General features: G+C 37.6%; 1 protein-coding gene across 1 annotated transcript in view; it reads right to left on the bottom strand.

The window, feature by feature from the left end:
* Positions 1-13974, bottom strand: part of atp10b (ATPase phospholipid transporting 10B) — a 258383-nt gene that overhangs the window by 99618 nt on the left and 144791 nt on the right. The window contains 2 exon segments of the mRNA XM_072590568.1: positions 5694-5888; positions 7167-7485. Of these exon segments, the coding sequence (XP_072446669.1) occupies positions 5694-5888; positions 7167-7447 (476 nt within the window). The 5' untranslated portion in view covers positions 7448-7485.

Here is a 13974-nt window from a genome sequence, read left to right as displayed (position 1 = left end):
TCTCACTCTAAAGCTATGCCCTCTAGTTCTGGACTCCCCCACCCCAGGGAAGAGACCTTGTCTATCTATCCTATCCATGATTTTATAAATCTCTGTAAGGTCACCCCTCAGCCTCTGACGCTCCAGGGAAAACAGCCCCAGCCTATAAAAACATGAAAGATGTGGCAAAGTAATGTCAACATCAGGATGGACCTCTCTGCACTTGTCATCTGATTCTGTCAGACATTTCACCATAATCCATGCTGGTCAGAGCTCTATAAGATTCCAAACTAATTGCTCAGGTAAGATTATGCAGATTGACAGCTCTTCCTAGGCACAAACCGGATCAGGAATCTCCTGGCAGCTTAACCTGCTCTTCTGGTTTCATTTTGCAGGAAACCCATTTATATTATCAAACCAAATAACTTCTTCTTTTCATACATATTTTTGAAATGTGTGCATGCAACTTGTTTTTTTTCTCTCAGAGACTCATTCCCTGGATTCACTGCCATCTTTACTTAGTTTAAAATGAAATGCTTGACAATATTTTCCAAATCAACAAAAAAAAAACTGGATCAGTTGGAATAGGCATAGGATTTACTACACTTTGTTTCCCTGGCATAAATTAATTTGACCTTGTAACTGACTGTTGTGAATTCCCAGAGTGGATTCTCAATGATGTTGTTGGTAAATCAGTGACTATCGTGTTTCATAAACACAGGATTAAAACACAACAAGATAAATTTCCCTTCTAATGTGCTGATAACATGCTATTGTAGGGTTACATGGATTTAATTGTTAAGTATTGTGAAAAGAAGGATGCTAGCTGAGGTTGGTGTATAGTTCCTCTTTAAGCTGCCATAAAGGGTGAAACAATTTAAGAAAAAGTGATTGGCAACATTTTCTTTTTTAACAAAGTCCCATGCTGGACGCATTACAAAACATCAAAAATTTGCACTTTTATACTGACTTAAACATAAACTTAACATTTTTATAGACATAAAAATAACTGAATGTGTTTCTGAGCTTTCAAAAACATTTCATATTGCTGAATGAGATCTGATCTCAACTCCAAATTTCAAAACACCTGCCTTTTGTTTAATTTTGTTTTAAAAGACACAAAGATATATTAACTCAATATTTATACAAACTATGCTTAAAATAAGTGTTCACATGAACTGTATTGTGATGAATCCAGCACATCTATCTCTGACACTTATGTAGGCAATTCCACAGGAAATGGCAAGTATTTTTGCTTAAATGGCTAATGTCACTCCTTCATCCATTTGGCCTTGACACTCCACATTGTTGTGGCCCAGATCAGACCCCCTCAAAATATTTTAAGAAGGTAGCCTGGGCATGAACCTTTCTTAATTTAAAGGCAAGTGTAAAGTGTCTGTTCCTGATACAGTGTGATTGGTCAAACTACTCGATTTAAGCAAAACAATTTATTTAAACACTGCAGTTAAAATACAACCAGAGAAAGAGGAATTTAGAATAACGTAAATCAATTTGAAAATTTAATAGAATAACAGATACTATAACTATTACTAATTAACTGTTCCAATATATAAGTCATTCTGCTATAACACAACTTTCATCAACGCAAATTGGCTATAACGTGCTTGATGAATTGTGGATGTTGTTTGGATTATGTGAACTTTCTACTGAACGGGTATAATGATTTTCTATTGGCAATCTTCTACAGCGCAATTTCCTGTAGCATGATTTTCTACAGCGCAAAGTTGCAGAGGAACACGACTATTGTGTTATAGCAGAACGATCCATAGTAATAGCCCATTAACACACTCCTTGGCAAAGAAAATGAAAATTCAGACACAGATTCTCACATGCAGTTCTCCACTCCAGGATGAAAAACATGCCAAGAGAAAATTCAGAGAGAGTAGTAGCTAGGAGACATTCACTGAAGCCTCCAATTCTTTTAAGACCCCAATAGCTTCTGCTAAACCTACACCTAAAATTAAAAACTAAAAGAACCCTACAAAGCCACAATCGGGCTGCTTCTGTTGTTTCAACTTAAAAAAGAGCCACTAGGCCTCAGAAGCTATTTATATACATGAAGTTCAGTAGATGGCTCAGGACCTCTGCCTTACAGCCTCTCTTCAAAAACATCAGGACAAAAACACCTTTTGAAAGTCACAGCATCATCACAATGTAACGCGGTAGACCGGTTGGTTAAACTAAGTATTAATGAAATGTTGACAGGGAATGGGGATTAACAGCCTTTGATGAAAAGCAGAGTGCATCTCCCATTTTTATTATAAAGCAATATCATAGCAATCTTTATCAGGGTTAAAGACATATGATTTTTAATTATAGCTTCAATTGAACAACTATTTTCTAAAAAATATTTTAATTTAGCAGATTGTTAATATTCTAAACAAGTCAAATGATGTTATACCAAAGCAGCACTTAAATTTGTTATATTCATTCAAGCACAAATAAATGACAATGCAAAAAAAACCTTTAAAATGTGCAATTGTTTTTCTAGTTTCTAGGTGTTTAAAAAACATTAATTTTTACTACAAGCCAGAACTAAGTTGATAATCTTAGTATAACTATCTTCTAATCAGACTAAATCAATTATTCTTTTTCAGAAAAATAAATCTGGATGTTGGATGTGTAATCATTGGCAGGGTTAAAAGTTAGTTAAGGTTTAAAACTTTTGTCATATAATTAGTAACGAGAAGCATTTGAGACCTAACAGGCAAGGCATCTCGACTGTCCACTTTCACAGCTAAAAACCATGCAATCAAGGACCTTGAGTGAGGAACAGACTACCCAACAAAGACTGTGGGAAACAAAGATAAAATGGAACACATGGTTATTGCATGTGGGAATTGTAACAGGCACCCTGTAATCTGTATAAAACTTGAAGGTGTTTTATAACTCAGCAGAATAAGCTCTCCATGTCAGCATACAAAATAAGCAATTATTACCTGTTCTTCTTGAATACCCTATCAATTTGCCAAGAATGTTTACAATACTAATCATAGCCTTTATATAGCTCCTTGGTTCTTCAATACTAAGGTGACATCAGAAATCCTTATTTATAAGCAACTTTTCTTTTAACAAATTGTAACTTTTCTCACATTTGGATAGATTTCAACCAGTAAATGTAACCTTCCACGCTTCATCCAGAATGGTCACTTCCCCTGTGTTAGCCTAAGCAATGAATAACAGCAGTTTCTGCTTCACAGAGACCAAGAAGGTTACGCTCGAACCTATCCTTATTAGCACCAGGAAAAAAGATGGATGTTTTCTCTAATAAGGATTGGGCAACAGCAATGAGGAACAGAAGCCTGTCATATTTCTTTCCTTTGTTCTAGCCTACCTTATGATTCCCCATAAATACCCTCTTCTGCCCACACATCCCCCATATACTCTCCAGATGGAGATAATAGTTAAGATCCCTGTAGTATCAATGACATGATTGTAAGGAATGAATTTTGCAGTAATCAATGGAAAGAATTCCAGGACAGGGTTTGAAGTTTCACAATCTTTGTGCAGCAAAACCTAAATCAATTTAACTAAACATTATTTAACATTCAATATATACTCCAAGCTCAAGAAAAGGTGCCTTTGCATTAGCTAACACAACTGAAACATGCTCATTAAACATTTTTACCTACATTACATGGAATATCATTACATTTTTAAATTAATAGATATGTTGCAATGAAATTAAATCCTGAGTTACTCCCAGCTTTCCACTTGTCATTTCTCCTTGTCCCACCAGATTAAATCACCCAGGGTCCTTGAATATTGTCCCACTCATTCTGAGTATCCCAGAACAGTTCACATACATAGCAGACCTGAAAGGTTTGATGGGGAGGATTAAAATGGGGTGCAAGGAGAATAGGGAGCCAGTTGTCTTATTGGCCTTGTATGCCTTGACCAACACTCATGGACAATTTAACCCCTATGCCAACTTGGAAGCAATATATGTTTATTCTCTCACTTCATGGACTCAGGACTTATGTTCAAATGAAATACAATAAAGGACAAAATATCCATTCCAGGGACATCCATACTTATATAAATTCCATACCTATATATCTCCCATGATTGAATGACCATTCAACAGATTTAACTCCCTTCAAGTTGTTAGACCCTTATAAAACAAGCATTTGTCTACATTGCACTGCATCCAAAACAACTAATCTTTTAATAACATCTTGAAGATGTCAATCAACCCCATTCTTAAAAATTGATTCATGGTCTCTAGACATCACTGGGCCAGCATTTTTGCATATCGCCAGCTGTCCTGAGAAAGTCATGGCAAGCTGCCTTGGTGAACCAGTGCAGTGTATTTGGTGTAGATAGTTACAAAATGTCAATAGGGAGGGAGTTCAAGGATTTTGACCTGGCAACACAAAAGGAATGATGATATATATCCAAGTTAGGGAGGTGAGTGGCTTGGAGTGGAGCTTACAAGTGTTAGTGTTCTGTGTATCAGCTGCTCTTATACCTCTAGATGGAGTGGTTGTAGACTTTAGAAGTTGCTGTCAAAAGAACCTTGGTGAATTTCTGGATGGTACACACCATTGCTACTGAGTGTCAGTGGTACAGGGATTGAAGGTTTATCAATATGGTGCATGTCAAGCAGGCTGCTTTGTCATGATGGTGTCAAGTTCCTTGAGTATTATTGAAGCTTCACTAATCTAGACAAGTATTCCATCACACCTTGTGCATGGCTTTAGGGAGTCAAGAGGTGAATAAATCACTGCAGGATTCCTAAGGTTGTTGATAGCTGGGGATTCAGTGATAGTAATGCCACTGAATATGAAGGGATATGTGATGCAAATTTAATTTGCCACTTGTCTGCCCAAACTGGATAATGTCCAGGCGAAAGTGAGGACTGCGGATGCTGGAGATCAGAGTCAAGATTAGAGTGATGCTGGAAAAGCACAGCAGGTCAGGCAGCATCCTAGGAGCAGGAAAATCGACCGTTTCGGGCAAAAGCCCTTCCTGATCAAGGACTTTTGCCCAAAACATCGATGTTTCTGCTCCTTGGATGCTGCCTGACCTGCTGTGCTTTTCCAGCATCACTCTAAGCTTGGACAATGTCCAGGTCTTGCTGCATTTGTATATGTATTGCTTCAGTATTTGAGGAGTTACAACTGGTGCTGATCATTATGCAATCATCAGCAAACACCTCCATTTCTGACCTTATAATGGTAAGGAACTCAACCCCAACTCTCACTGTTATAATAATAGTCCACAGAAAACAGCTGAACATTAATAATGTTGGCTGATAACAATAAAGATCTATTAAATCTGCTAGGAAAGAGTTTTGCAACTCTTAGACACTCCATAACCAAGTTTAAATGCCTTTGCCACATCTGGGCTATCTAAAAGGGGAAGTCATTTTCTGCTGTAATGTTCAAAATGTATCTGCCAGATATGTGCCTGTGAATTCCAGGTCCAGAGTCTACCTGCCTTTTTAGATGCAACATGGTTGCTATATGATTTCAGGAAAATTCAGAGCTCTGTCTTAGATGCTCCTCCCTTCCATTGGCAATAATAAGCTTTAGTGTTATATCCTTCATTTTTTTGTCACACAACAGCCAACCATTAAATCATATTTTACCACCCTTCAACATCTAGTGCAAAGTACTAATAAATTGTGTCATGCAAACATCTTCCAGTAATCCTGAGACTTACCTTGCATTGAATCACAAGTTACGTACCAATCAAATACCTTTGTCTTGGCTTGATTTATCTTTTTATCAAATCTGTATCTCTTGTAGTCTTCAACTCCATCTTTAATAGCAGTAGTGGACATCACAATAATCAAGGGTAACATGGTTATTTCTTTCTGGAAAACTCCAATGAATGGGACCCAGTTCAGAAGTGCCAGGAACAGAAAGTAAATATTAGCAAACCTAGGACGTGGAAGGGGATAGAAAAACAAAAACTTCATATTTTTTCCTTTCTGGAATCTTTGACACAACATATCTGAGAAATCAGACAACCAGTGTTACCACATTTAAAAAAAATCAATAATCTAACCTGCATACAGTGGTATATTAGCATTTGATTATTTGTTAAATGTGTCCTCTCTGGATAAATAATTAATGGTTGAGATGAAAACAATTGAAAAAAAAAGAGTTTTCTCTATAATTTCCATTACTTTAAGATTTAATTTGCATATCAGCATAATTCGAAACAAATGTTCAGACATCAAAAAGCAATTTCCAAAATGTAAGTAGATGACAAACAATTTGCTCCAAAACCAGGGAAAAGGACTGTGGTGAAATAACTCCACAGAGGTCGGTATCCCATCACCATGTTACCATATAGTTACAGTTTAGTAGTATGTGACACGAACGGTTTCCAGAGTAAACAGAAATTGTGACACTTTAGATTTTATCTTTCAGCCAGGGCTCTCTGATTGGGCCAGACTAACAACCCCAGTCAGGGAACTCATATTCTATAAGGTCCACCTGGCTGATCTTGTTACAAGTCAAAAAGTGTTTTTGACTCTGATCTCAGCATCGGCAGTGCTCATTTTCTCGTGACCTCTTAACAATCACCACATGTGGAAACTGAAAATCTGAAATAAAAATAGAAAGTATTGGAAATGCTCAGAAGATCAGGCAGCATCACTGAAGAGAGAAGCAGAGCTAACATCTGAGGTCAATAATCGTTAATCAGAATTCAGTACAGATTGCGTTCTGATGAAAGAATTGGATCTGCTGATATTTTGAAAATTGGAAACCAGTGCAAAGTCATTTGTACCAACAAAGGTCAATGTGATAATTAAGGTGTACATCCTGGAGTCAAATACATTTAAAATTCATTTCAAATATATTAAGCCTTTTTCAATTTAACTAGTAGGTAACAAATATATCAGTTTAGGAAATATTTCTCCAATTACACCTGGTAGTGAAAACTAAAGCCTTTTTACTGAGAATCAAAATCAAGAATTGACAAGAAGTGAATAGTGAGAGAGATCCAAGGAAAACAGATGCCAAGCTGTACCACACAGGACAGAGGAAGTGCCAAGCTGACCAATGCAGCAAAATAAGCTATTGGTGACACATTTAAATACTTAAAAAAAGATTAGCCACGTGCTTGTAATCAAGGTTTATATTATACACTCCTGGTAAATACTTGTGTTGTCACGAAGAATGCTGAGCGAACTAAGCTGAGGTGTTTACCTGTAAAACTGTTCAAAAATGTTCTTTGGAAGGAAGTTGATGAAGGTATACTTTGTGGTTCTTATTTTGTTGCTCAAGTAGTTTTTCATTAGCTTTTCTGAGTTTCTGGGAAACTTTCCATTATTTGGAATGATAATTCTTTGGTTGCTTAAACCAGCTGACTTTTGTGTACTGACTGGAGAATTCCGTGATGAAGGTGATAACAATGGTGTGGTTTCAGAGACGTTGTGGGGTCGCTGCTGCTGGAAGCGGAATCGAATCCATTCTATAGAGTGTGCCATTATTCACTGGATCACTTTTCCATCTTCAGGTGTTTGGTCTGATATTGGAATAGAACAACATCACCTTTTATTGAGACAGAAACTATATTACGTAATCAATATAAGAAATAAATGATATGTGAGTACTTTAATGAGAAAACAAAAGGTCATATTATTAATCTGACTATAATTGCAGAAATTCTTCAGTAAATACAAAAAATGCTTAGTATAGCTGGAGTCTTATTGAATTGAAGGGAGGCCCAACTAACCAAACATTTCAATATCATAACATCATAGAATCCCTACAGTGTGAAAGCAGGCCATTCAACCCATCGCATCCACACCAAGTCTCTGAAGAGCAACCCAGTCAGACCCAGCATTCCCCCTCTCCTGACCCAATCCGTGTAACTCTGCATTTCCCATGGCCAGTCCACCTAACCTGCACATCTTTGGACTGTGGGAGGAAGCCGGAGCACCTGGAGGAAAAACACACACAGACACACAGACACACACACACTGTGAAACCTCCACATAGATAGTTGCCTAAGGTGGAATCAAACCTGGTTTCCTGGTGCTGTGAGGCAGCAGTGTTAACCACTGAGCCATCAGATGGGCAGCACTTCAAGTCATATACAAGCGAATCCTGTTATTTAACAAAGGTGGAAGATGGCTTTACCAAGAATTTAATATCATTTCTTGCCCTTCCTATTTAACATGTAGTATTAAGAATTGTAACATCAGGGATTTGTGAAGTGTCAAATTTCTTCTCTTGTAAACGAATTTCAAAACATTTTTTAATCATAAGGAACATTTTACATCTTTTGTAGTTCCCTGGATTGAAACTTGAAATGATGATTGATATGAAAAACATAGGTTATCACTGCACAATTGTGTTTCTTTAGTCTGGAGTTTACACGTTCCAGGACCATGTTCAGGTAATTTTAAGCATCCTGCCAACATTGTGAGGTTCCTCATGTTACCTTACCAGACTAACCATTCACATTTGAATAATAAAAAAGCTAATGGAAGAATGGGGCTCATAACAGAGGTTCAACCGATTTTTTTTTGCCAAAAATGGAACAGATTTTCTTTCCTGAGAAACAGGGATGTTAAGGTCAGATCTAAGAAGCATAATGTTACATCCTATTATCTCAGCATAGGCCAGGAAATAAATGATCCATTTGCACATCCTCACTGGTACTTATTACATCCTGACCCTAAAGCCAGCGCACAATATTTATGTAGATAAATTATCCTCATAAAATATAGTGCAATGTTGGACACTTTTTAACTCCAAAACAAAGCAAAATATTGCAAAACGCTTATTTGTCTGCTGCTCTCCTTTAAATAAAATTGACTTTGTAGAACACTATGAAAGGTTTCAATTTATGTAAATGAATGTCTGTAGAGTGGAACCAAGAGTGGCTTATATTAAAATGAAGAAAATTCAATTTTCAAGCTTGAATTGAATTCTCAGAATCTAGTAACTGTTGAATACTGTTTTCTGACTAATTATGTGAAGCTAATTCTCTTTTGCAAGAATGGATAACCTGAAGCTTTTTTCAATAAGGTTGGCTCTTCTGATAATCCAGGAGTCTACAAATTACAATATTAGAAATTATGGAATGGTAACAGTCTGAAAAATTCATTATCTGCAAACAATTCAACATGTCTTGGATGCAGTTATATTGCAGACAGCAATACATAGTTGCAGGAGGGTCATAGACCTTTTTAGATCTTGTGCAAAGAACCCACATGGGAATTGATTCTTTTTTACCATCAAGGCAGGGTCAGTTTCAATATTTTGCAACATCAGTGTCAACTATAGTACAACTACATACAGTCAACCATTATATCACAAAACCTTCATGATGTCAAATTTTCACTGCCTGTGAAAATGATTGTACTATTGAGTTAATTGAAACTTCTCTGTGGGGTACTTTCCACCTCAGAGGGGGCTAAAGATCATACGTAATTAACATCTTTTAAAGGAATATCCTTTAGACCGCAGAAAAGGTTTACCAGAATGTTGCCTAGTCTGGGGGATTTTAGCAATGAAGAAAGGTTGGATAGACTGTGTTTGTTTTCACTGAATTGCAGGAAGTTGAGGGGCAACCTGATAAAAGTTTACAAGATTGTGAATGACATGGATAGAGTGGAAAGTATGAGGCCTTTTCCCCGGGTTGGAGGTGACAATTACTAGGGGACACCGGTTCAAGATGTGGGGAGCGGAAATTTAAAAGAGATGTGCGAGGTAATTATTTCACACAAAAGGTGGGAATGTCTGAAACACACCCTGCCAGAGGACGTGGTGGAAGAAGACACAATAGCAGCAGTCGAGTAGCGCCTGGATGAATACATGAACAGGAAGGGAATAGCCAGATACAGATCTTGTAAATAAAGACATTTTGTCATAGAATCACGACAGTACAGAACAGGCCATTTGGCCCAACAAGTCCACACCGACTCTCTGAAAAGTATCCCACCCAAACCCATTCACCTATTACTCCAAACTACCCCTGACTAATCCACCTAACCTACATGTCCCTGAACACTATGAGCAATTTTAGCACGGCCAATTCACTTAACCTGCATGTCTTTAGACTGTAGGAGGAAACCAGAACACCCAGAGGAAACCCATGCAGACACAGGGAAAATGTGCAAACTCAACACAGACAGTTACCTAAGGCTGGAATTGAACCTGGATCCCTGCTACTGTGAGACAGCAATGCTAACCACTGAGCCACCTTTGGTACGTGAAGACCAACTGTGTCGGCACAGGTTTGGAAGGCCAAAGGGTCTGTTCCTGTGCTATATTGTTTTTTGTTCAAATGGAAAGGCATATTCTGACTAGATCAGTTACTGAATGATATTTACAACCAATTCTGGCCTATAAAGTACTCAGCTATAAAGCAACATGGGGGCAACCGAGATGCAAGATTCTGTGTTGCACCACTGAAGACCTTGCTTACGAGGTTGTGGAGGATGAAAGATGTGCTCTATCCACATGGGACCATCAGTTCTCCCTCAAGTCCACCAACTCCAAGTAAACTCTCAGAAGACCATGGCAATCAATGACAGGAGTCAAATCCTTCAGTGCTGCAATCTCGTATCAGGCAGTGCTCAATGAGTAAACTTCAATAATTTAAATCAATCAAACAACTCATATGTAACATATATAGCTCCATCTGAATCTTACATACTGAAAAGCGCAGCAAGTGTCACAGTGCTCTCCCACTCTCAGTGGGACAGACACTATTTTGTTTCGAACTGCAATCAAAACATTTGATGAATAGCATTGTTTGGCCTTACATTCACTGGTACGTGCTTTCATTTAATGGGAAAGCAATTCTTAAACCAATGCAAATTAGTGAAATCAAAAGAAAATGATAGGGTAAATCTACCACTCCCATGTTATTGCTGATGGGAGGCTCTGCTGGAAGAGTTGGAGATATGCAACAAGCCAGAAATACTGATTCTCCAAGTACTTTCTAGTTCAGCAAAGCCATCTTCTGGGATCATGTCGCCAGTGAAACAACTGAGCGAATTGATGAATGCTGTGAAGAGTTAAATGTGGGTGTCAAAAGAAAATATGTGCAGCACTACAGTAAAGAGATAATGAATATTTGGAGAGTTAGGAGTTAACAAAATGACATCTAACATTAATAGCTAACAGAACAATATCCATTCTTTTCTTCTACCCCATCTCCAAGACCAAAGATAACATAATATAAATGTAATTATTAAATTATAGTGATAATATTGTTTCAAATATTAATTGCTTTGCACTATATCTGACAATTTTAAAGATTGTTTATCAAGGTTAAATATTGCTGTCTAGACATAGCTCAGTAAAACTGGTAATCCAGAACATCACTGGTCAAACTTTAATGGTGAGTCAGTAAGATTGCACGCTCTCTGGAAGGGAAGGCAGTGACGAGACAACAAACTGATAAGAATCATGACTAACTCACCATAATGTTATAAATGATAGGCTAACTTTGTGCAGAGTGGGACTTTTACCCTCAGTTGGAGGAAGTCCAATTCTCTGGAGCTGACTGACCAACAGCAGTTCTGGCAACACTGAGAGCTTGGTACATTAGATTACTTCCAGTGATGAACTACTTGTTTTATGAGGAGTGCTTGAGCAGTTTAGGTTTGTATTCATTAAATTATAGAAGAATGAGGAGATAGAATTTACACACATAAGATGTTCAAGGGAATTGACAGAATAGGAGTTGAAAGGATGTTACCCTTGTGGGGCAAGCTAGAATAAGTGGTCATAACTTTACACTAAGGGTTGGGCAGATTTAAAACAGAGAGGAGGAGGAATTATTCCTCCCAAAGTGTCATTAATCTGTGGAATTCACTACTCCAAAGTGTGATGGATGATAGGTCCCTGAATAAACTGAAGAAGGAGATAGATTTTTAATTAATAATGGGTGGAAGAGTTATAGGGAGTGGGCAGGAAAGTTGAGTTGAGGCCATGGTGAGATCAGCCATGATTGTATTAAGTGTAGAGCAGGTTCAAGGGCCAGAATAGCCTACTCCTGTTCTTAGTTCTTACATTCATATGTTCTTAGTACTGAGTAGATCCTGGACTGAAAGCAATCCAGGATGGAAGTTTTAATGGATCTCCAAACTCAAGGAAGTTGGGCCTATTGAGTGGGAAGGATTCAAGCATACTGGAAGGAGGGTGAAAGGGATTGGAGGTTTATGATTTAAAGTTCAAGCAGAAGAAAAAGAATGGGGTATATTGCCTTCTGGGATTATACCCCTGGTGCACAAAGGGCACTCACTGAAGATAATAATCCCTCCTTCATTCCTTATTTAAAAAAGTATTAAGAAAATTGGCTGCCTATCCCACATACCTGTCCGTATTAATTTATTTAAGCATGGGCAAGATCATATTTGGATCAACTGAGACATTGCCATGCTCAACTAATCCTTAGTTATTTATTTAAATATGGAAGCCAGGCTGTTGATTTGGCACCCAACCACCACCACCATGTTCTCCACTCCCCACTCCAACCCACTCACTCCCAACCCGCAACATCTACTCCGTATTACATGGATCAGCTTGAGGATGGGTGGAAAGTTTCTGGTTAAAAACATGCCCAATGAGGACACATAAAGTCCAGCTCACTATGTGGAAGGCCCTTTTATATTTCTTCCAGTATTTAAGGTGGAGATGCTGGTGTATTGGTGATGCCAGTGAACTGGTAATCCAGAACCTCACGCTAATGTACTGGCACTATGAGTTTAACTTCCATCTTGCTGAATGGTGATATTTAAATTCAATATAAGTATGGAATTAAAGGCAGATCAAATGGAGACTATGTGGCAAAACACCATCTTGATCACTCATGTCCTTTATACAAGGAAATCTGTCATCCTTAACTGGTCTGATTGCCATCTGAATTCATTCTATCAGCAATCTGGTTGACTTTAACTGCCCTTAAGAGAGAATCAATCAAATCAAGGACAAGTAGGGACTCCCACAGCCTATATAAGAATAAAGGAGAAAACAAAAGTTCCAAGGGTGCGAGACAAACAGTTTCTTTATGTTGGATATGTAGAGTAAACTTTCCATTTTTGGTGGATTTTTACTGGGGAACTGCAAGGAGCGAAGAGGAAAGCATACATATCAATAAGTTGGAAGATGCCATGAGTTTGTAGGAATTATTTGCTGAGAAAACAAAGGGAATATCAAATTATGAAAATCCCCATAAATGTGTCCTCTACTTCTAGAAGGCATTTATCACTTTTATATCAGGTTTCAGGGAACAGTATTAATCTATAAGCTGTGTTTTTCACATTATGCAGCACTTACAATGATATTGTCATGGGAAAGCTACTGTGTATAAAATGTAGATGTACATTATATTCATGAGATCCCTCATGGTTTAATTGGTAAAGTCACTACATGAGGTAATGCATTATAGGAAAGTTATGTTCATGTTGATTTTGCATTCCTGTATGAAGCTGCCTGTAATGCATACTCATCTTCTGAAAATAATGAAATATAAATGTTATTTGTCAATAATAATTGACAATGCCAATATACATTAAGGAGTTGTTCTACTTCAGCAATTATTTTTCATAAGAATGAAGCAAACTGGATTTAAAATTTTTTAAAGATTTTAATTTTAAACATCTGCGATATGGAAAATGTTAGAAGCCATTATTACAGACTTTAAAACAGAGCACTTAGATAGGTTCAATGTAATCAGGCAGAGCCATCAAAGCTGTCCTAATGCATAAATTGCAAAAGGTTAGCATGCAGGTACAGCAAGCAATCAGGAAATCTAATAGAACATTATGTTTTATTGTGAGGGGAATTGAATGCAAGAGTAGAGAGGTTATGCTTCAGTTGTACAGAGCATTGGTGAGACTGGAGTACTATGTAGAGTACTAGCCCTTACTTATGGGAGAATGTTAATATGTTTGAAGCAGTTCAGATAAGATTAACTCCATATACTTGGAATAAGGTTACTTCCAGATGAGGAAAGGCTAGAATGACTAGGCCTGTCTCCTCTGGAGATTAG

The sequence above is a fragment of the Chiloscyllium punctatum genome, chromosome 20 (assembly GCF_047496795.1).
Source record: "Chiloscyllium punctatum isolate Juve2018m chromosome 20, sChiPun1.3, whole genome shotgun sequence".
NCBI classification, from domain to species: Eukaryota; Metazoa; Chordata; class Chondrichthyes; order Orectolobiformes; family Hemiscylliidae; genus Chiloscyllium; species Chiloscyllium punctatum.
Note: the sequence above shows the minus strand (reverse complement) of the source record. Positions and strands in the feature narration are given on the sequence as shown.